The sequence below is a fragment of the Neopelma chrysocephalum genome, unplaced genomic scaffold (genome assembly GCF_003984885.1).
Source record: "Neopelma chrysocephalum unplaced genomic scaffold, ASM398488v2 Primary Assembly neopelma1_44, whole genome shotgun sequence".
Classification (NCBI taxonomy): Eukaryota; Metazoa; Chordata; class Aves; order Passeriformes; family Pipridae; genus Neopelma; species Neopelma chrysocephalum.
In genome coordinates this window covers 17,537,688-17,562,717 of record NW_020897703.1, presented here as the reverse complement: position 1 = coordinate 17,562,717, position 25,030 = coordinate 17,537,688, and the positions used below count along the sequence as shown (strand labels likewise).

The following is a 25,030-nucleotide window of genomic DNA, read 5'->3' as shown; positions in this document are numbered from 1 at the left end:
GAACTATCCATTTATCAATTGAGAGTGACAGAAATTAATTTCTTCTGTTGACTGCCATTTGAATGTGCTACACATGGTAGAAAGAAAGAGAGGAATGAAACTGAGCTGAGTGAAATAAAAGATACTTCTGTGATAAATGTCCAAAGGATCAAAATGTTAAAATCAGATTTTTAATGAGTTAAATGACACAACTGACACAACGCAGTTGCCTCTGAGATATTATACCCATTTTGAAATGGAAAGTGAAACAGAAAGCTGAAGTGACTTGCCTTTCGTCATTCAGTAAGCAATGACAGAAATTAAATCTTCCTAACCCATGTGCTCCAAATAACCTCTCCTTTTTCCCAAGCAATATTTTTGCAAAAAGTAACCTGTTGAATATTTTGCTAGCCTTTCCCTTATAACAGTCTTGCTTTTTCAAAGTGTGACTTTCCTTCAACTCAACTGGCAAGCTCTAAGTTAGCTGATGACCTGGAAGCCTTTTACAGTTACACAGGCTTTTCTGAGCATTCTTAGATTAAATGTAATTTCATCTCTATCAAAAAAAACCAAACCAAACCAAACCAAAAAAAATTACAGATATAAAGAGAGTACTATGTCTATATTTTACACATATATATAATTTACTTAAATTTGTATATACCTATGTATGTGTATATATATATCTCACATATGTATAAAAATATTCCTTATCAGTCAAGTATCATTTTATCATCCCTAAATATGTAAAAAGAAAAGAAAGGAATAAATATACCTTGCCTATCCCCTCTTCAATTTTCCCTACTCTCCACTCCCTTCTCAAATCCAGGAATCATACAGTGAGATTATCTTTTCTTCCAACAGCTCCTAAAAAGTGGGTTGTCTCTTTAAAAGAAACAAAAAACCAACAACCTAGTTTGATGGCACAGACTTGCATTTTGCCCTCTCATTTTGCACAACTGTTTACAAAGTCTGCAGCTTGATCATCACATTGTCTAATTGTGAAGCCTTTGCTGCAGAGAAGCAAAATGTGTCAGCGTTAAGGCCTTCCTTTCCATATCAAATTTGACAGCAGGTGGGTTGATCTCTCATCTTCATACTGCGGATGATTTCATCCCTGCTGTTGCCTCCCTCTTTGCATTTCTTTAAACTCTCATTTTTGACTTCAAAAGTGAATTAGTGACTAAAGCATAATCAGTGTGTGGAAAATGCGGGAGTGGAGTGTACTCTGTGTTCTCATCAAAAACTCTGAAACTCATTTCTCCCTCCAAGTCTGAACTTTTGCATCTCTGCTTCACTTCCCCCAGATCTTCTGTGTAGTTCATTAGGTGCCTACTCTCTACCATGTACAAAAGGACTGAGAAGCAGCTTGGAAAGCATCATCCAGACAGCAGCGACTGGTTTGGCAGAAGCATATGAAATTTTTAATCTGGTCAGTTATATGCATCTTGTCCCCACTTCTCTTCAATGGCTATTTCATGTGGAGGAGAAATAAATAAATAAGTAGCCCCAATGAGAACATGGAATAGTTTGTAGCAACCTAAATATGATTCAAAGGTTATAGGATATGCTTCTTTATACATTTTATTCTGTAAATCTTTCTGGAGGTGGCAGGAAGACTGAAAGCAGCTAAACCAGCATAGCTGGCAACTCCCCCAGAACAAAGGGAATTCTGAATCCTGGCTCCTGCACTTCCCCCCCACCTACTGCTACCACAGCAGCAGGTCAGAAGTCAAAAGGAGTCTGGAAAGGGTGCTATGCTTTTTGGCAAGCTGAACATATAATCATAGAATTGCAGAATGGTTTGGATTGGAAGGGACCTTAAAGTTCATCTAGTTCCAACCCCCCTGCCATGGGCAGGGACACCTTCCACTAGACCAGGTTGCTCAGAGCTCCATCCAACTTGGCCTTAAACACTTCCAGGGATGGGGCATCCACAGCTTCTCTGGACAATCTGTTCCAGTGCCTCACCACTCTCACAGTAAAAAATTTCTTTCTAATATCTAATCTAAACCTACTGTCTTTCACTTTAAAGCCATTACCCCTTGTCCTGTCAACATAATGCACAGGTCACAGAGGACATGGTTACAGCTCCAGCCCACACTGCACTGTCAGCCCAGCCTAGGAGTTCAGAACTCCATACCCCCCCCCAAAAAAAAAGCTTAAACTCAGGGACAGGGTAGCACAGCAGCTCCATTTGAGACCATTTTTTCCTGTACATGTAAAATGCAGCAAGTGAGAGGATCAGATCTGCACAAAAGAGGCACTGCAAAATGCAAGAGGCTCCTACGAATTTTTCTTAATTATCAGAGTTACTTAGCATGTAGCAGTTTTAGAAATTGAACACTCACTCTGCCAATCCAGCCAGTTGTACTTTCTTCCGTAAGTTGTTTTCCCTAAGAAAAAACAAACAATCCCATTACAATTATGTTTATTTTACATCAGGCTTTATTTATACAAACATAAACATACTTTATCTATATAGAGTAGATATACTCCTTTCCAATTTCATTTGTCATTGGAACTCTTCCACCTAATTTTTCTTACCTGTGGACATGACCAATTAGCGTTTTCAAAGTCACAGACTGTGAGGACTGAAAAATTCTGAATTCTTCTTAGCCACTGCAGACAAATCCTTTCATCTGTCACCCATGTTACAGCACTCAAGTAATGGTCCCTGAAAACAGCAAAAGCATTAGATATTTACAATCCTGTCTGTAGTTGCATACCATATGATAGCATTCAGAAATTCACTGAATGACACTTATCTGGCTATTTTCATTTCAATCTTCTCTTCAACAACAAACAATAATGCAAACCTAATTGAGCCATTTTTTTTGTCAATTGTTTTTTCTGCTAGTAGATGCCTTGGTTATTTTCAGAGATACAAAAAAGAATTAGATGGTTTGTACAAACCGACTTTCAGAAAGACTGCAATTAAATTCCAACAGCCAGATCACTGTTCTCTAATGCATAAAATAATAGCTACTCCAGACTGTTCATAAATCTTGTACTGTGTGCATCTATAGGAAATCCTTCTGAATATTAAGTTGTATGTGCCTTAGATTTCAATATTTTACCCTTAGCTGCATGAAGTTGGTTGCTTGTAAGCATTTTCTGAATGATACATATTTTTGTTCAATTTAGTAGTTATTTCCATTAGTTAAAATGGAGGGAGAGATCATACCAAAACAAGTTATTACTATTTGAATATTTTACTTTAATCTTCAGAATAACAACCAGTTGACATGAAGAACTGGAGTATCTGAAAAAAAATCATCTTCATGGATATTCCTGTATATTAATTTTAAAAAGGCACCACATAAAATTTAGTGGTTTTGTTTACCATTACGATTTGTTAGATGTACTGTCTTTTCTTATTTTACATCTCTCCTATCTCCTAGAAGCCTTATGAACTAAAATAAAACAAACCTCCCCTCCAAGGCAAGTATACATTTTTAACGGGAATTTGCACATTTGACTTAGTTCCAAGTTCATGTTCCCTTTTTCCCCAAACTTAGTTAACAAAAATGTGTGGGAAGTTTTGTGATAAGAGTATCTTCGTGATCACTGTGGTTTGGGGGGCGAAACACTACAAATAGTGTGGATTGATTAAAAATATATGCCAACTGGTTACCGACAACTTTCAGATTTATTTCTAGCTTGCAGTTTCAAAATCCTGTTTGGAAAAAGTCTATTTTTGCATTTACGTTTGACTGGGAAGTCAGTAGGTCACTTAATTGCTACTGCCACTGGCTCTCTGCAGGAGCTTGTTTGGAAAAAAAAAGAGAAAAAAGAAACTGCCATTCTTTATGTACCTATAATAGTGGTTTCCCTTGTTTTGTATAAGGAGAATTAGTCCCACAGTTTTCGTTGCTTCAAAGTCAGAGAAATTAACAGTTCTGGTGACTATAAATCATTCATCAGACAAGATGGACATTACAAGGAAAAAAGAATTAATAAACAAAAAATCAATTAATAATCAAGCTATTATTATAATGTAATAAATAGCTTACTATTATTATTGAGAGTGGGAATGCACCTTCAGTATTCAACAACCCACAAAATGTTAACTAAGCTGCAATTAATTCAAGTGTAGAGTACAGTAGTTTTGCACTGCTCTTCCTCATTTGCTGCCGAGAGGGATACTCTGCAAACACTCTCTACTCAGAAGTCAGCTGATTTTAGGACAGATCATTTCAGACAAAAAGCATCCATTCCCTTCATCCTCCTGTTGGCTAACAGGAGCCTCCTGTACCCATGATGCCAAAAATGGTGTTTAAACACTATATGGATTTCACGCTGGTCATTCATCCAAAAAATGTCAGGTTTCATCTACCATCATATGGCAAAGCACTGCCATTCCAGATTTTGGCAGTTTTTCTTGACAAATAAAACTCTTCCTCTGAAACAGCAGTGCACTTCAAATGAGGGGGTACAACTGCTGTTCATACTGCTGTTAGAGCATGGATAATGCTCTAACAGGCAACAATTTGCAGGGGCACTGCCCCTCAACATCCCCTACCAGGCAGGTGGAGTGAGGTACACCACCAGTTCAAACATAGTGTTGTTCAGAATTTAGCTCTGTGGAAGTAAAAACAGAATTTTCCACCACCAAAATTAACCTTTCCTGTCATACAGTGGTATAAATATAAACACCATGTAAATATTCATTACTTTGTGCTTCCAGAAGCAAAACTACCCAACAGCAACATTGCACATCGCTTGCCTTTTCCTACTTATATATCTTTGTTCTTGCAAAATTCTCCAAGACTCATTCTGGCCACCTCAACTTTTGCAGGACACATATGGTGAAACTTGACCATTATTTGGATCAGCCACTGGGAGGAAGAGTAAGTTTTGATCCTTGCACTCATCATTCAAGACTTGATTTATCTTTGTATTAATCCTGATTTGCAGAGTGCTACATTCATTTTAAAATGGATTAACTCCATGTAACTCATGCCTATGTTAGCCAGATGGGTACAAGGCTGTAAGGTAGCTGATGGTTATTGTCCCAACATCAACTTTCATAAGGTGTTAACAAAAGGTAAAACATAACTCTAAAACAACAGAGATCTTAATCAGTATTAAGCTAAACATAACAGGCTTTTAAATTCTGAGACACTGAAATTCTGGAGAAAAACGGTGCATGACAGCTATGTAACATCCAGCTATTGCAGTGCTACTGTAACGGAAGGATAAAGAACAACATATTCATAAAAAATTTGCATATCTTGGTTAACACATAGATGCTAGTTAGACTGTGGTGACAACTGAAACGGGAGAGCACTGATATTCCAGTTATAGCTTTTTGGCCACCATGTACAAAATGCACATTTTATGCAAAGCTAACAGACCTCCTTTGTTTTTTTCCGGTTTATCAGTATAACCTGTGCTTTCATACCCATCATGTTTGTAAGTGCAAACCTCTAAACAATTTCCACAATACTGTTAAAAAGAAAAAACAAAACCCGAGATCTGGGATATTAAATTCTCTGTGCATGCACTTTAAATTGATGTAGCTGCTCTTTACAAAATACATTTATATCATGTTGTGCATTTCCAGTGGCATTTTGAGAAATACAATTTTCCATTTACTGTGAGAGGTGCTGATTTTCACCATGTTTCCAAAGAAAACAAACATTTTAAGTATAAATCTGAAGACAACCATGATACCTTGCCTTAGCAAGGAGTTTGCTTCCAATGAAATCAAATCTTCACTTACCATTAAGGTTTTGTTTTGGTTTCCCCCCCCCAGTGAATTGGAATACATATATTATAATTTGATTATACCAAAACTTGCTCATATTAAAGTTGTACTGTGAAATGACTTCACCATAGTTAGACTCCACTGAATGTGATGAGCCAAGAACTTGTCACATTCTGAATATAACATACATGGAATATGCCATCTATATATAATCACTAGGAGGATAATCTCTGTGCAGATTTTCTCTGGTAAATCTTGTTGCTACCAGAGCTCATGACAGGGAAAACCTGCCACATACACTGAATATAGGGAGGTCGCATATAAAAGCTCCTCCTCTCCCACCACAAAAACCCCAATCAAATATTTAATCAAAATTTCTTACCCTGATTTTATTTCTGTAGGTGGAGTAATTTCAACAGGGATGGAATCTGGTAATGAATTGGTATCCACAATAAAGAATTGCACAGTTGGATTTGTAGCTCCTGCCTAAAAAAAATTTTTAATTGTACTTTTGAGGAGAGAATATTCTTGGTGAATTAAGTGTTTCAAATTATAGATGAATAAGTTACTACAGAAAGAAGGGTAGATAAGAAAAGACTAGATAAGAAAGACTACTACATTTACAAACATTCATAACTACATTGGGCTTGCTGTACTCAAAGCAGTATTTGACCATATCTCATCCTTCATGCCACACACAGTACCTAACAGTGAGTCAAATGCATTGGTAACACACAGTAAAGTGCTTCTCCATGGAAGAAGCACTTTACATTAACAAGGCACATCACAGCTACCTGTATCACAATAAAATCTGTGACTGCAGCATGTACTCCACTATTTTTAATGTAGTGCTACTGGGAGCAACATAACTCTGTCAGTAAGGGCTGCTTCTCTAGAAGTTAACTAGCCATCATAACAGTTAGGTAGCTGTACTTGATCCACCTCCAGAAGTCAGCAATGTTTCAAACAAAATGGGTTTGTAATAAAATGTGTAATATAAATTGGCAGTTCATTCTACACCTACGTCTCTTCTTATGCACCATGCTCAGGACAGAGCACCTGCAGCTGTCAGTGAGCCCACCCCACTCCATGGGGAGTGTCAGTGACCCCTCTGGGGAAGGCTGCAAGGGGACAGGCAAAGGCCATGTGCTCTAGAACCTTTGGAGTGACTGACCATGGCTGCTGCAGAGGAAGCTGAGCTTGGCACGAAGAGGGCAGCTCTTTCACCAGACAAACAGCCATAACAGTTGAGTGATCAGCCAGCTTTATCAGCTGTTCTGCTCCAGTTAATTGACAGTGAAAATATCTTTCCGAGATGGCCAGACCATCATGGATTGGGGTGGGAGGGAGAGGGGTTATATATTGGTGCCTTAAGCCAACACAGAGTATAAAACCCCAGTGATGAACAGAAAAAACTAAAGAAAGTGATGGGCTTGAGATGGTTTCAACCCATCTATTCCTTCCCAGCAACAGGGATGCCCAGCACTGTGATGGTGAGCATATAATGGAGATCAGCTATGAGAACATGTTTGTATTGAGACTCGGCAATGTAGTACAACTGCTTTTCTCTAAGTGTAATTTGTACTTGTCTTATGTCTTAAGTGCATTGCTCTGATAAATCCAAATCCCGTATATGTCAAATAACTTCACACAGGTAAGTCTTGTATTAAACATGAAACCCTTCACGTATGGAGTGTATGAAAGAACCTGTTAGAGCACTTTGACTCTCACCCCATTCAGTCCAGTGCCAACTGTGCAAGAGCAGTGGGCATAAAGTCATATGGAGAGGAGGGGGGAAGGAGAAGGAGCTGCTTACACTAAAGGCTTCACTCTCACAGCTAAAACTGGAAGACCTTTAGGTGTGGGCAAAGAAACTCCTTCAGCAGATTCCTCCTCTTCCTCCCTATACAGGAAGCATCCAACAACTGAAAATGCTACCTTAGTTAAAGAAGATTTCATTATCAATACCACACACAACCCTAACATAATGTACATCTGCTAAATGCTTTGTACCAACTTCAATTCCCTGAGAGCTTTTCTTTCCCAACATCTACTTGCTACCTCCAAGTTTTATGGTGAAACAACAAAACCTTAAATCATACTTCTTTTTTCCTTTTTCTTTACCCTGGAGATAATAAAATACTTTAACATTGCCAGATGCTGTTGACTTCATAAAGAGTAATCACAGCAAGCTGTTGAGGAGAGACAGACAATATTTTCATTAGCAGGAACTGATTAAATGAGACTACTCTCTTAATGAAACTGTAGAACAAACATGTTTAATAAATAACACTGACCTTGGGATATGGGATTCTAATGGTCTTTGGATACTGCAAGGTGTCGTCAGAATAAAAGGAATACTCTATAACAGGAACTTCTGTATCATCAAAGGCTGCATATGCCAAAAAATTGCCATTTGGAGACCACCACAGAGCAGAATTGGTGCCAAACATTTCCTCTGAAAGAAATAGAGATGCATTTAAGTTATAACTGATGTTGGCTCTTCTATCCTAGGTGCTGTTCTCTTAAGTTTTTAATAGGATTTCTTTTTTTAAATTGAAATTCAGAAACCAAACTGTAAACTGTTTGTTGGGGTTCTGAAATTAGACATTAGACCAATATTTATAATCTATCATATGAAGTTAATTCACACACTAAAATTTCCAGTGATGCAAGTTAGGCAAACTCATTTCCATTCTTTGATCCTCAAACTAGCCAGGTATTAAGCTCAGGTAAGGATGCATGTTTCTTTTAAAGAAATTTTGATTAATTTGAACTTTTCAATGATATAAGAAATAAGACAATAATAACTACAATAAACCAAAGGTTTATATGATAATATAAAGTAAGACTTGCTTGACATAATTACCTTCATAAACCCAATCTGGTATTCCATTGAAAATTTTATTTTCTTCTCCATTTTGAGTGATTTGCACAGCTGTTGATGTTGGTGAAGCTTTTACATAAACATTATTTTTCCAAACATATGCCTGCAAAACATCATCATGATGACAATTACTATTATTATAAATCCTGCTTCCTTTCTTTACTTTATCTACTTGGAAATTCACACCAGATGACAGAAACCATTTTTAAAAATTGCATTTCCCCAATCATTGATACTTAACAAACTTTGAATTACAAATACAAACCAGGTGTTGCAACTTAACCTTGTTTTTTTGCAAAAAACAAGTCAACTACATTAAGTGACACGACTACTGTAACAAGTTTTGAAAACCTTGCTATTCATTTTCTGCCAATATACAAGCCTATTTTCCTTTGCCAGAAGTTGTTTTTCACTAATTTGTCTTTCAAACAAAACTATCAGTGCTTTGGTAAAACATTGACTGGGGTCTCAGCACTACCAATAGATCTGCAAAGACAGTACATTTCTGCAGCAGCACTCAGAACTCCTCTAGGTTTTGGCACCTGCCCGCCTCTCTAATAACACCTGGTTTTCCTCTCCAATAACTGAACAACACAGTTTTATTCCAGAGCTTCGATCCAAGATGCAGAAAGCTCTTTTCGACTTCCCGTGCTTCTCTGGTTGGTCTCTATAATTCATATACTACAAGCAATGAGAATAAACAAGCACCACATTCTCCTGTGACAGTCAGATCCAATGCTCACCACAGGGAATACACAAGCCTTGCAAATGCAGTGGCTTTCACCATTGAGGATTGGAGGGGAGAAAGAAAAGGACAGTGGGAAAGAGTACAAGAGGATTTTGATCCTCTAATCTCATTACATGCATTCATCAAGTAAAACTTCATTGATTATTGTATAATTAGGAGATAAAAATCACAGTGATGATTAAATAGACATTCGTAATGCTGCTGCCTTTGGAAGGGATGAGCTCCTGTCTGCAACTGTAATAACATGAAGTTCCTGTGCATTTGTGCATTACATGACTACTGGGGCCACTACTTGCTTTCAGGAATGTATTTTCATTAAAGAACAAAAGAAAACACACAGAGGGATTTTGGAGTCTTTCCAGCAACAGTAGTCAATTTTGAAACAAGTTCAGCTACTTTATCGAGCAGTAGGAAAGTCCTGAAACCTCAAGAGTACAGACAGTGTGAGCTTCCATATCAAGTGTATGAAAATGACTGTTTATATTAAAGTGTCACTTATCTTTACTAACCAGTTTGTGACCAACAGGTGACCAGGATATATATTGTGTATCATTAGGTAGTAGTCCATCATCTAGAATAGAGCTGGAGAAACAAAACCAAAATGCAGCCAAGAGAAATCAGTGAAATGACATTTCATTGCAAAAGAATCTTAGAACTACATCTCATGTGAAAAGATTACTGACCTGCTACTGAAATTATAGATGTGATATGAAGCTGTAAAGGAATACCTCCACAACTGTAAAAGAATTATTTTAATATTAAGAAACTAAATTTCACCAGGATTCACATCTCTTGCAGTTTGAATTACCTCTGAAACTCTCCTCATGCTTTTTCTTAAGACAGAACACAATGAACATACGGGGGTAATAGATCTCTACAAGGTTTAAGAAAAGACTAAAAAATTGCCACCCTTCTGGGGTCTTCACTATGACAGAGGCCACTGATTGATTAAGGACAGATATACAGACACCAGAGAAGATGCAGATTTTCAGAAATCCTTGTAGCTACATGGCAGACTATCATCACTATGCAGAGTAAATTCTCCTCCTTGTGCCTTACTGGCTTGCTTACTGTTTTCTGTCTCATTTTTCATGTTGTATTATTGAACTTGGCATCTTATAGTAGTTCTCACAAGTCCCACAGTATGTCTGTAGCAGTTCCTCCAGTACAGGGTGACCTATTCCCATTCATACTGTCACAGAAATAACCCTCTTCTCTCAGAAATCTGCCTCTTGAAGTCTGTATCCCCCTGTGGGCACTTAGAGAGAGAAAGATGATGATGATAATGCAGACATTTAAACATGTTCATGTTGGCTGGAGAGGTTTGATTTAGCCCGCAGTGTTGACATGTTACGATAATGCTATCTTCTATGATGGTTCTTGAATATTTGTATTAAGATATAAAACAACAACTTAGTACTACACAACCAGATGGCTATTACATAACAAGTGTCTACATCCACATGATTCATTTTGTTACTCTGTTTCTTTGCAATAAAGATTAATAATAACAGAACTTTCAATCTCACTATTATATAAAGGTTAAAAGATCTTGCTTCAGCATTAAAATAAAATTAACTCTTATGAATGCAACAAATAAAATGCAATTACTTATAATAAATTATGAGTAGACATGATGTGTAGGGTGGCTGGAAAAATATTAGGCATTTTGTGGCCACTAAAGATGCAGTGAAAAAGTTAAATAATTCTGAACAATTCAGAAAGATGAAAGGTAACTGGCTAAGGTAACGCAGCAAGGAAGCTAAAACTGAAAAAAGTGATGACTGAGTGCACAGACTGTGCCTGGCACAGTGTAAGAGCCATTCTTGGACTGCCAGGCCAGAACATGTAGACAGAGCTCAATAACACAGTGCTCAAGTATTTGTACACTGCAGAAGTCAGCACTGAGCTTTTTACAAAAAAAACAGGGCAGCTCTCTAGAAAAAAAAAAAAAGGAAAGAAACACAAAGTTACCGGTTTCTCAGTGCACAAACTGTACAGCAAATTATTGCCTCCATCAGGCTCCTCAATTGGCACACAGAGCCAGGTTTTCATGCCACCTGGCATAAATGTAGGTTGACCTTTCTTGCACAGTTCGACACCAAGCCAGTGTGAGGTATTTTGCTGGAGGCTTTTCATGTGCTTGCTGACAGCAGGGAACAAGGACACATAAGTCCACTCCAAGCACAAGCCTTCTCTTGTAAGTACATGCTGCTTTTCAGTCACCTCAGTTCTCAACTCTTGCATCCTACCACCACAATGTAACAACCACATATATATATATATATATATATATATATATATATAGCACACACATACAAACAGATGTACCAGCATATCTACTCATCACTTTTCCTTACCCACACAACTCCTTGAACAGCCATGCCTATCTACTCTTCTAGATTGTCTTCCCAGATGAACCATCCAGCCTCGCTCTTCTTGCGATAACTGTCCATCCACTTTTTATCCAGATGCTTTTCTCAGGCAGTCATGTCTCTTCTGCCAAGCCCACAGATAATACCAGTCTCTTCTCATCCTCCTGCCTGCTCAACTTGACTGTTCCCCTACCTATATACATCTTATTCATCCCTCCTCCTGCATTTCCCTCACATTCTCGCAGCCTCTCAGTTGTTCTCAAACCTTTATTTCCCAGTTTTATCCTCAGATGTAAAAGTGCATTTGTACCTTTCTATAGTTGTACCGCAGAAGAGCAAACTTTTGGTCAGGAGACAATATAGCTGTGCTTGCCTTGTACTTATCCTGTCAACAAAGGAAGGGAAAAAGGAACACATTAAGCACTGTTTCCAAAGAAATGTGCAGAACTCAATACCTTTCTCAATGTCTGCATATATTACATATAAATTAACATACTAATGTTGTATTCGCCAAGATTACTGATGATGTTCCATTGTCAGCACTGATAAGTAGGATGTTCCCATTATTTGTTTCATGGAGATACTGATTTCCTAGAAGAACAAGAGAGATGCTCATAAAAAATAAGTAAAATGTTTATAATTTACTTCTCTTTTCCCCTTATGTTTATAAGCAGGAAATAAAAGTCAAAAATCTGGTCAATGTTGTGTTTCCCAGTTCAGTAATGAAAGGATGCTTATAGCACAAGAATGTTCACAAAATGTAGTCCTCACAGCATCCACCTTCTAGCATCTCTTTCCCTTGGGGCACTAGGCATATTCAAAAGGAAAAGTGGCCTGTGTCCTCCTGTTCCCTGGCAGCCCAATGCAGAGGAAGCTGGCACGCTTCAGAGGATAACATGCTTCTACCAAAAAGCACAAAAGTATATACTTTCAGCAGTAGGAGAATATAGCTTGCCATGAATGTAAGCATGTATCTAAGGGGGGGAAAAATCAACTCTTTGAGCTACACACTGTTCTATAATGGTACTATTAAATAATTTAGCTTTTTTTCAGTGGTCACCTCAGCATGAAGATATGTGTTTACTGAAGGTAGTACATTTTCTTGACATTTAAGTTGTATCTATAAATTAATTACCTGAAATCCACTGCAGATAATTTAGTCTGTATGAATAGTCATTGTTCAAGTAATTCTGTAGAGTGTACGTTTTTTGTGAATCAGGTTTAGAGGGACTTTCTGAAAAAAAGAGACAGAAGAGAGATTTTGATGTTGCTGCAAATTGTTCCACCCCAGCTTCTTAACCTGACTACCAAGTGGGGTTTTGTTGCTGGTTATTAAAGTGTTTAAGCTAAACACCTCAACAAATTCATGGAAATGAAAATACTTTTTTGACAGTGACAAAAATGAATGAAAGATCTCTAGCCATCTTATTTCAGCAAACACATACTTGTACTGTACTTGTACTTTCAAAAACTGAAAAGAAGTGATCTTAGTGCTTTTCTCCCCATGCTCACTCTGGGAGGTTTGTTGCAGAGCCCCACCTGCTAATATTTGCATCAGACATCAACTGTGGGGTGGTTCATACAAACCAGAGATGTACATGCTCATGTTTGAGAGTGGTGGTCAGGCAAGGTTGTCCATATGACTGGAATGTGACATCCATGTGAGTAAATGTACAGACCTTGAGAGATGCCCTCTCAAGTGGCTGCTGTACTTGATCACATATTCTGTAATATTGCTGTTCCTGTTCCTGAACCCTTCAGTTGTGAATCATCTGCTTATGATTAAACTCAAATTTCAGAAATGTCTCAAAAAAAAATCTGAGAAGCATTAAAATTTTCAGGGAAGGTCTAATTAAAAAAAAAAATCGCAAGCAGTTTCTGATAAGCTTATGATGAAATAACTGGTTAAATACTTATTCCTCTCTTGATGTGTTTTTCATCAAGATATCTTAATATTTATTGCGATGTTACAATTTGGACTGGAAAATTAAAGCCAAGTAACTGGGTTACTCTGAGAAGACCAACTGAAACTTTGAACGTAGTCAAATGAGTTTGGTCGTCAGCTTCAGCCCACTGCAGTCAACCTCTAAGAAAAATATTTCTTACTGGCTGCAACGCACACGCTGCTCTTTCCAAAATATGAAAAGTATTAGCAATAATAACAACAACTCGGTCTGTGAACCTTTGTGATCTTCTTCCTATGAAAACAAAGACTACAGATTTTAAATTCAGGTGTGCAATTCTCTCCCTGCTTCCTCTCTACCTTTTTTTTTTCTTTTAATGGAAACCTAAAACCTCCCTCATACAAACCTACACATTCCAGAAGGGAAGCAATTTTTATTTCAACTGGCTAAATCAAAAGACTAGAATAAAAGCAACTGATAAAAACACTCAAGTACAGATGTGGTGACCAATCAACCAAGATACTTAACACATCCCTAAGAACTGCCTCTTCTTTCATTATAGTGAAGAAAAAAAAGAGTGCAAAGCCCTTGGGGACACACACAGGAAAACACCTCACAATAATTTTTCCAGGGTATCTTTCTGCAGATTAAATACATGTGTCAAATGGAACAAAGCAGGAAGATATTTATATTAGCTATTACAGCTTTACTGTTATTTCCAAACAATAAGAAAATTGTATATATACAGCACAGACTGTACAACCAGTGCTGCAATAAAAATCAAGAGACATAACAGTGATTTTAGTTTGAAATGCTCAGCAAACGTTAAAAAAAATGCTTGCTCAATGCCATTTGAAACTTGACTGTTCTAAAAAATTAGGCTAGATTTATTGCTCTTGAAGTGTCTCTAAGAATATTAATTTCTTAGGTTAATTATTTGATATTAACTGAATATATAATTTGATGGATTATGAACAAGTGTGCATTTGATATTCACACAGAGTTTTCTAGTTGGGAATATGACTTCTCTCCTTCCTAATTGAGAAAGTGTAATTTTCAATCAGAGCGGCTTCAGAAAGCAACAACTCTCTTGGAAAAGGAGAAGCAATTTAAGACAGGTGGCTGATGAACAGGTTTAGGGATTTTTCCAAACTGATGAATGTTTTTCCCCCTGGTGACATACATATTTTGCTAAGGTCTCATTACTAAAAAATCAGGCCACTATTAAGATTTGTTGGCTGTGTATAAAATTAAAATTTCATTTTCTGTCAACACCTTCCACGTAGTATCTGAATATGAAAATGTACGCCAAGCTGTAAGGGTGTAGTCGTAGAAGTTCTAGTTGAAGTATTTTCTTAATTTACAAGATAGGACGTTACCATTATATTCATACTTATCCACATTATGCCACCAACCAAAGAGACTCAACATACATTGAATTCTGCATTTTGGTTCTCCTTGTTCAGATTCCATTTGAAAAGAAGGGTCAAACAGGGTTTTTTGACAAAATAAAGTAATTGTTGACATTCAAGAGCATTTTATTGGCTTTGAAGATTGGATACAGATCAATGTATGTTCATACTTTAGCAAAACCGCTTCTTTCACTCTTGGGTTCCTCAGAGGGGCTGTGAGGACTAAACATTCTTGCTATTTTTGTTTTTTGACTATTCCAGATCCAGACTTCTTTTTCTAGATTCCAAATGACTAGCTTCGAATGCTCAGTACTGAGGCTAGTTCTGTTTTATATCCTTATTGCTGATTTGGATGAAGGGATTGAGTGCACTCTCAGTAAGTTCGCAGACAACACCAAGCTGGGCAGGAGTGTTGGTCTGCTGGAAGGTAGGAAGGTTCTGCAAAGGAGTCTGGACAGGCTGGATCAATGGGGAAAGGCCAATTGTCTGAGGTTTAGTAAGTGCTGGGTCCTGCACTTTGGTCACAGCAACCCCATGCAGCACTCTACGTTGGGGGAAAATTGGCTGGAAAGCTGCCCAGCAGAAAAAGACAGCCACTGGCATCCTGGCTTGTATCAGAAATGTGGCCAGCAGTACTAGGGAAGTGATTGTCCCCCTGTACTTGGCACTGGTGAGGCCACACCTCAAGTCCTGTGTCCAGTTCTGGGCCCCTCAATTCAAGACAGACATGGAGGTGCTGAAGTGTGACCAGAGAAGGTCAATGAAGCTGGTGAAGGGTGTGGAGCACATGTCCTATAAGGAGTGGCTCAGGGAGCTGGGGTTGTTTAGCCTAGAGAAGAGAAGGCTCAGGGGTGACTTTATCCCTCTCCACAACTATCTGAAAGGAGGCTGTAGCCAGGTAGGGGTCAGCCTCTTCTCCCAGGCAAGGCAAGAGGAAATGGACTAAGCTGCCCCAGGGAGGTTCAGGCTGGACATAAGGAAGAATTTCTTCGCTGTAAGGGTGGTTAAGCACTGGAAAGGGCCCAGGGAAGTGGTGGAATCACCATCCCTGCAAGTGTTCAAGAAACAACTGGATGTGCTATGGTTTAGTTGATAAAGTGGTGTTCAGTCAAAGGTTAGACTTGATGATCTTGGAGGTCTTTTCCAATCCTAATGATTCTATGATTTATCTCTATCCTATTCTCACTCCTGGCAGTACATACATATTTCCACTGTCATAGTGATTTACCGGAAATAATAACATCATAATACCCCCATTACAACAGCAAAAATATGAGTAAGTCCTTCTGGGAAGAAGGCTCTTAACCTTTTATGTTAAGTAGTACTCATATGAGGTTGTTAAACAATTTTGTTTCCATCTTGGAATTTTTTATGAATACGTCACCCTTTCTGCAGGTGTAACATTGTTTAACCCCAGCTGGCAACTAAGTACCACTCAGCCGCTAGCTTTCTTTCTCTCTCTCCTCCCCACCCTCAGTGGGGATAGGAAGGAGAATCAGAAATAGATAAAACTCATACGTTGAGATAAGAATAGTTCAATGATTAAACTAAAGTTAAATATAATATTGCTAATAATAGTAATAATATTTGTAATGAAAAGGAGAGAGAGGAAGAAAAAGAACCCAAGAAAGACAAGTGATGCACAATACAATTGCTCACCACCTACTGAACAATGCCCAGGGCCTGTCCCTGGGCAGTAATCGGCATCTCACAGCCAATTCCCCCCCGTTTATATGACCATGACATTCCATGCTATGAAATATCCCTTTGGCCAGATCGGGTCAGGTGTCCTGGCTGTGCTCCCTCCCAGCTCCTTGTGCACCTGCTCACTGGCAAAGTCTGGGAAACTGAAAAGTCCACGACTTAGAGTAAGCACCACTTAGCAACAACCAAAACATCAGTCTGTTATCAACATTATTCTCACACTGAATCCAAAACAGAGCTCTGTACCAGCTACTAGGAAGAAAATTACCTGATTCCCAGCCACAACCAGGACATCTATAAAGTAAACAAGAAGTTAAATATTGTGTAAGGGTTATGGTATGATAATCACCATACCAAAACCTAAAGATGCTGACAAATTACTTTTGGTATATGTATTGTTTATTCCCAGGTGTCAAGGTGCATTTTAATAATTTCCATATGTAATAATAATAAAAAAAAAGTGTAAGAAATTATGCAACCGCCTTTAAAGTGATGGAAAACTATAAAAAGCAGGAATAATGGAAGCTTTACTGCATGTTCACCACTACCAAGAGAGAGACTGGAAAAACCACAAAAAGGGAAAGACAAGTACAAGCATGATGTTGAGCAATAATGAGAAAGGGATAGAGAGATGCTAAAAATCAGAAAAGGTGAATGATTATCTCAATTTTAATGTGACAGCAGAACAAGAGTGAGAATAATCTGCTGTCTAAGAATGTAATTTAGGAGCAGCAGAAGAGATGTAAGGGAAACCCAACTGATTCAGTGGTCAGAAAAGTAAGAGACATTTCAGGCTAGTTTTTCCAAACCTTCCTATCCCCCTCATTTCTATTCCAACATGTGTAAAAATTGTTCTAACTCTTCCCCCTCACGTACACTCAAGCCCACAGTTACTGCCTGAGATATGTGATGATTAGAGCACTGAAGTACATTTCCAGAAAAAAAGTATGTAAAAACTACTTTGCTGTGTCAGGCCAAAGGTTCACTTCATTCAGAATTCCACCCAGGAGCTGATACAGGGCATTCAGGAGAGACCGTAACCAATGAGTGAGCACCTGGGGCAGTTCATCCAAGAGCCACTCTGTGGGGCTGCAGAGACTATCCCAGAGAGATGTAATTATTAACTTTGTAACCAATAGCTCTGGAATCCCTCTCAAAGTTACCTCATCTCATGCAAAGCAAGGAAATAAAAATAGCAGAAGGGTTCTTCAAATACTGTTCCACTGCTGATAATTTTTTTTAGTGTGATATTACTCAGCATTTGAATTAGGGTAGATAAGTGAGTTAAATGACAGTGACAGAAGTCAAGGACGTATAGCAGGAAAAGATTTCCATTCTCTACCTTTTCAGACTCTCGAAGAACCCTCAGACACCTTAAAGTCATTAACTGCCCCGGTCCCTGCTGCACTTTCCAGCCTCTTCTAGGCACATTTCTATTAGAAGACCACAGATGCACAAACAGTATCACCTAATCATGACAGTGATGACCTTCTCATTTAGTGCATATATCAGCCTTAGAGAATTAGACCTGTGAGTGAAGGAAGCCATACCAGCTGTACAGGACACCTCACTCTAAGGTCACTTATGACTTCTCATGGCAGCAGAATGATACTGCACTGTCTCCTTCCTGCTCTCAGCATTTGCTACTCATACTCCTGCTCCTGGACTTCCTGCCCAGCTGGCCAGAAGAACAAGAACTGTGGTTAGAGAAGAGATAAAGGGTATATGGACTAGCGATGTTTCAATCTGCCTTCTGCATGGAAAGTAAGTAAAGTAAATGGGTAAGTGAATCATGGACAGACCAAAATTTTTTTAGAAAAAACTCATACTTTAAAGGTAACCACTTCTTACCATAGTCACCTGTTGGATAGCTCCTCAAAGCATAACAATGCTTTAGTCAACAGACTTCAAATACAACCCCCAAGGCTATTTTGAGATTAAACTGTTTGATGCAAGTAGTCACATGTGGTTTTAAATATACAATAAGGTGTCAAAATAGGCAGTGGAAACAGAGTGTGCAGAGTTCTGGCTGGGAAGACCCTCAAGGTAAATAGTGAAGGGCTGCACCCAAAATTAGGGAAACTTTTTGCAAATTTAAGTCTGAACTATTTCTCCACACTAAACAGCTGCAAGAGAAGAAACAGAAGTTCCACATGCCAGGCCTACAGGCCAGGCAACAAGCCAGAACTCCTCTGCAGTGGCAAAATTGCACAACCTTTCACAGCACTGGAGCCCATTTATCAAACTAATTATGTACTGCATGACTACTAAGCTTATGACAGGGAAGTACATTGAGAAGCATGGAAGGGAAAACAGTTGCACACCAAATGTAAATAAGCCAAACTCAAAATTATCTGTTTGTATCAATAATCATCATTTTCACTCCCTGCACAATGCTTGAACAATTGGGATGAAGTAAAGACTTGATTGCAATTATAAGGACTTTTATCAGAGCAGACTTTGATCCCACATAGTCACAGTCATGTGAGCTGCTCATCCCAAATGCAATTTTGCCATTTTCATTTCGTACTCAGGAGAGTGCCTGTATGGCCCAGGAGGCATCCTCAGCTGACTTACATGCCCTGTGGTTGCTAATAAAAACCATATAATCAAACTGTTAGTCATTAAGTGCTCTAACCTATAAATTACTACTTTATAAGAACACCAACTATACACTCTCAGCTAACAGAAAACACGTTTAGCACAGTCAAAAATTCAAAAGCACCCTGCAGTTCCTGAATCACAATGGTCACAGTTGTTATTCAGATGTTACTGCTGGCCTGATTTGGGAAGAGACAGGAATTCAAGTTCTTGAACTGGTACCACTCCATCTCAATCCATACTTTATCCAGAGAGACTTAGCGAACTTCTGGGGCACACTAGGCAATTTCCTATGCCTTAATTTGAGCCAACAGTAAAAAGACTGCTTCGTTTTCCTACAACGAAAACGATGTAAGCCAAGGCTGACAGCATGGTGGTATTCTGTATATCATATAACAGAAGTGTTTCTTTGAAGTAAAATGAATTTACTATACAACTGAGTGACTGGTCCTGAATTGCAGCCACTTCTACAGCAAAAGAATTCCTGTGCTAGAAGGAAGAAAACCCATCTGACTCACAGTAAGACATAGAATTGGCATCAAGATAGACAAGCACCATCTCTTCAGCAGAGTTCAGGCCTGCGTACTGAATTCTTTCACTAGGTGTTATGCCTGCACATATCCATCTGATAAGTTATCAAGACCCTTTCTCTTGCTCTTCCCAACTTGTGAAATTCAGAGCATTTTCTGTCATCTCAAAAACCTGCTTTTTTGAGATAAGTGGCAAAAAGCTGCCCAAAAATAACAGAAAAGGGAGTCAGCATCCACTGATGAAAGTTTTAGCCCAGAAGATATGTAATTCAGATATCTGGACTTTGAAAATCTAGTTTTTAATGACTAGGATATTGATAGAGCTGAACTGCAAAACAGTTTAATGTAAGTTATGCTATATTGTGCACTAGTGACTATTGAGCACTAGTGACACAAGCTTCACCTCTTTAAATAACATACAACAAACCCACCAGAACTTTCTGTGCACATAAGAAATTGCTGTGTTCATTTCTGAACACACTGTCAAGATCAGCACACGCATCTTCACACATCTTGAGGTGCACCTCATGGACAGTGGACCACCAAAGGTCTAGTCTAGAAAACACTTCCTTAGAGTTTGCAGTGCTGATTCTACATATCACAGCTGCTCAGCTGTTAATGGTTAAGAACACAAAATGAGAATAAGGTGCAGCTCTGTCCTACCAGCTGGAAGCAAGGCATTGCTTAATGAGGATTTAATGCAGTTTCATATTAACATCCAGAGTCACACGGGCAACCTGAAAAGTACAAACCGATCAGAGTCCAAAACTGCATTCCAAATCTTCTTCTACTTTTCTGACCTCTGTAACCGTGCTGTTTATATAATATCACTCAGTGGCATTAACAAAAGTTGTGCAAACACAGCAAACGAGAGGGAATATACTCTTATCTCTTCAATACACACCAGAAAAATGACTAATTGGCATTTACGGCTGGTTCGAGAGCCTCGGGCCACAACAAGAACAGAAAATGCTGAAAACGATAATGGTTATAACTATCACCAGCGCACACGGGGAGATCAAGGGTCTTTTTAACTCTCCCCGCGCCTACTATCTTCCCAGGTGAGACGCCCTCTTGGCGACGCACCTCCCAGTTTCCCGGACTCAGGAGTTCCAGCTCTATGGACCCCGTTCCCTAAAGCACAAACTTTCCAGAAAACTTTTCCCCCGCTGCCGTGGGTGGCGCGGCTGCGGATCCCCTCCGAGCCCCGGCGGCCGCCGGGAGCTCCCCCTCCCTCCCCATCCCGCCCCTCCCGGCCCCGCCGCGCACTCACTGCCGGTGAGCAGCACCAGGGGCACGGTGATCGCCACGACCGCGACGGCGACCCCCACGATCACCAGCAGCCACTTCAGGAAGCTCTGAAAGGAGAAGCCCCGTCAGGCGGCGGTCGCGCAGGACCCTCCTGCGCTGCCGCCTCTCCCCCCCTCTCCTTCCCCTCACCCACCGGCATCGTGAGGAGCGGAGCGGAGGAGGCGGTGGGAGCGATGCCGGCGAGCTGTGGCTCTGCAGCCCCGGCGCTGCCCGCGGCTCTGCTCGGGAGCGGCGCCTGGGTGGGGGCTGGGGGCGGCTGCCTTGGGAGCGGCAGGCACCGGGAGTTGTGCAAGATCCCGGGTTTCCTGCTGGCTTTGCGGTCTGAGCGGCGGTTCCTCCGTCAGCTCACACCCTTGGAGCGCGGAGACACAGCTGTGCGCGGCAGAGGAGGGACTTGGGACACTGGAGGGATTTCTGTCGGAAATCAGATAACGGCCCAGAAATTAAATGCCTTCAAACGCTGGTGGCAAAGCGCCCAATGCTTTGATAACACCGGCATTTCTTGTAAAGTTTCTGCTCTCTGAACTTCTTTCTCTGGCAATCAAGTCATGGAAGGACTGATAAAATTGCAGGAAGGGCTTATATTTATTTGTTTCGCACTGGAGATAGATTTGTAAGTCTGCAAATTGGGATTTTAAATGAAGATGACCCTGGTTTATCACATCAGATAATTCAATTTCCAAGGAGAATTTTGAGTATGTGCTGGGATACTACGACTAATTGGTGGAAAAGATAGAATAACTTGTGAGCTCAAACTTTAAAGCTTTTGATTGTTTAAAAAGCTGAGCAAATTATTTTAAGAGAATTCTACCCTGAAAAAAGTAATTGTAAGTGGTGCCTTTGGTTTTGTCTGTCTTAGATTTCCCACCTCTATTTGCAGAACACTAGCAATTAGTGCAGGTTTTTTTACAAATTCAGAAGTGTAACAGAAAAAGTATATGATCTGCTGAAGCAAGAGATTTGAGGTCAAGGGAAACAGCAAATGTTCTTAGTCTTGCCTTCAAAATACTTGTCAGAGCTTTCAGTAACCTTATGCTGCTTCCTTCATTCCTCCTTGCTCCATGCAGATGGAGCACAGCATTTAGTATTTTGCTGCTGTTTCTTAAGCAAACTGTCTGGAAGTGGGTTAATAACTTTTTGTGATGGATAAATCTCCTTTAGAATAACCCAAAGTTCTTACAAACAGTAAAGATGAGTATATATGGAAGGTATTAGACTCATCTAGATACAAGATGATGTTCTTGCTCACTATTGTATACCATTCCCCTTGAAGGTAGCAGTTGCTACTAGTTATGAATTCGCACTGTGGTAGCTATATCAGTTTACCTTAGGAATTCCATTAATCTGCTCTGACAGTGATTCCAGGTAGGTCAGTGTAAGTTTACCATGGAAGATTTAACGCACTGGAATTTTACAGCTAACCCCTAATTCTGAGTACAGATAAATCCAGTTCTATAAAGTAAAATCACAGTGAAATGGCAGTCTTTTACATTACTTTTCAAACTAGTATCTCATTATATGCTGTGAGATGCATGACCAGTGTTTCAGAATGTCTTACAGCTCCACTTAAATATCTCTCTGGTATATTCTGCACTTGCTAGTCTTATCAACAATAAAAAAGAAAAACAAAACCACCACCCCTCACCCCAGAGTGAATTTACCTTTTCCCGGTGAGTAGGAATCACAACATACATATATAATTCAACCAATCTGGGCTTTTCTTTCCCCCCCCAGAACATTTAAGTAGTGATTATCACAGTGTCTCAAAGTATAGCATGGTCAAATTATGTCAGTCTTGTGATAAAATGTACCTGAATGTTACCAAGGTTTTCATAGCCAAGTTGCAGATTAATAATATTTTGAGAGATTGTCTGCAAGGTTTTAATGCTTCTTAGTACTAAATTCTAAAGAGGAAAAGAGACCAATGCTGGCAAAACATATGCCTGGCTTCTGCTGGTTTCAGTGGGCTCACAATTTTAAGTGCCTTTGCAAATCTGGATTCCTGTACCTAGATCAAATTGTTAATAATCTATAGTGCTTCTGACTCTGGTCATGCCAGAGAGACTTATGGGACGTGAATCTGTACTCAGAACCACTTGACTGATCTCATAAAAGTCAGTATAGCAGAATATGTTTTCCACTTAGTTGCAGTAGTTTCTAGCAGTGATTCTTTACACCTTGAAAAAAATCTGTTTCCTCTTCTCTGATCAATTATTGTGGTTGTGCTTCAGATGCTCTGTCAGATTGTCTTTTGTGATAGCCTGAGACTTAAAAAGTTCCTCCAACTAAATATTTCAAGTTACTTAATACCGTGGTGTTCTTTTGCAGTCAGATATGTATTAATATGATGCCAAGAGATTAAACAAATGAATAACCAGCAGTGGCTGCTACATGACTAAATTTGAGAAGCTGTAGCTGTTCATCATATTGTATGCTCAACATAAGTGTATTCATAAAGAAGTTGCATGACTGCAAAGATCTACTTACTAGAAAGAACAAAAGCACAGCTTTCAGCCTGAAGGTTGGCTTTCCCAAACACTTGAGAGACCTGCCAGATGCAATGTCTCCTTCAGACCTCTAGTGAAACGTAAGACTTTGTTATGTGTCTATTTATACATTTGATTCCTCCAGAAATATTTGGAGAAGTCAAACAGGAAAAATGGAAAATGTAAGCTCTCTGCAGAGTAAGAAAAATTGTTTGTGAATAAAATGTGTGCAGTCTACTTTACAGGTGCAATAATGTGTTCCAGGTGTTTCCATGTGTGGCTATGGGAGACAAAATATGTGCTGGAGAAAGTTTTGTACAGATTCACAGCACTTCAAATGAGCTGTGAGGAAGAGAAGGCAAAAGTGCTATTAGCACTGTGGAGTGTTCAAGTTCTGCTGGACTAGAAGTGTCTACAAATATATTAAAAATGTCTGGGTTTTTTCTGAAATAATTTTTATTTTTTCTTTTCATTTGAGGTTGAAATGGCATAAGGACAGTTTTGTAATATGCCTTTGCACTGGTTCTGTTTAAGAGGATTGCGAAGAGAGTGTTAACTGTAAATCAGGAAAGCTAATGAGAAAAAATCCTGTTTTGTGTGATTGTGTCACTGGGACAACCATTTCAGTGTGGCTAGTAGCAGCTGTCATTCAGTTCTTTCAAGTTTATGTATTTTTCTTTATCAAATTATTTTCCTGGCAACTGCAGATTCTCACCACATGTCCTCAGAGCACAGTTTAATGATTAGAATACCTCAGGTTTCTGTAAATTTCTTTTTGTATTAATTCCAGTTAATTGTCTTTTTTTTTTTACTTCACTATGCTTATTTTTCCAGATACTTAATAAATAGCGTGGAAGAGGAAGGATGCTGCACATTCAGCAAATAAAATGCAGTTAATAAAGGAGATAATATTGGGAACACTTTTTAATATAAGGCCACCTGGAAGTCATAGGTAGCACATGTGCAGATACACAGAGGACTCTAGCTATTGTGTAGTAAAGACAAAATGACTGTAACTTATTTCTCCCTATATTTGTACCATCCCCTGAATTTCATGTAGCATGTATGAGAAACATCCAGCACATAACTCATGATTGTTCCCATATGGACTTGCTCTGTGATTTCAGGATGTGTAAATCCTAATCTCGTTGAGCTAAAACATGTGTTTGGAATTTCTGGTTACAAGCTCAACTTTATCTCTTCTGAAGAAAGGGTTTCTTTTGATTCATGCTCTAGATTGGGACTTAGAAAATTAAAGGTTAAATGTTTTTGTTGTGTTCCAGACGAGGGGCATAAATTTGAGAAATTAACTTATACCCCTCTGCTCCTAAAGCATATAATTTGTAAAAATGTAGAAAATCCAGTATATTCGTAGCTGAC

At 39.0% G+C, this 25,030-nt stretch overlaps 1 protein-coding gene across 3 annotated transcripts in view; it reads right to left on the bottom strand.

The window, feature by feature from the left end:
* The window catches only part of DPP4 (dipeptidyl peptidase 4), an 80,742-nt gene extending 59,357 nt beyond the window's left edge, over positions 1-21,385 (bottom strand). For 2 of the 3 annotated variants that reach the window (XM_027678755.1, XM_027678754.1), the window contains exons 1-12: positions 21,298-21,385; positions 21,127-21,211; positions 12,838-12,936; positions 12,199-12,293; positions 12,013-12,087; positions 10,011-10,063; positions 9,837-9,909; positions 8,562-8,682; positions 7,990-8,150; positions 6,075-6,178; positions 2,527-2,656; positions 2,331-2,375 (exon numbers count right to left, since the gene is read on the bottom strand). In XM_027678755.1, coding sequence (XP_027534556.1) covers positions 2,331-2,375; positions 2,527-2,656; positions 6,075-6,178; positions 7,990-8,150; positions 8,562-8,682; positions 9,837-9,909; positions 10,011-10,063; positions 12,013-12,087; positions 12,199-12,293; positions 12,838-12,936; positions 21,127-21,211; positions 21,298-21,303 — 1,047 coding nt within the window. In that variant the 5' untranslated portion in view covers positions 21,304-21,385. The other variant, XM_027678756.1, reaches the window with a different exon arrangement.
* Between the last annotated feature and the right edge of the window lie 3,645 nt (positions 21,386-25,030).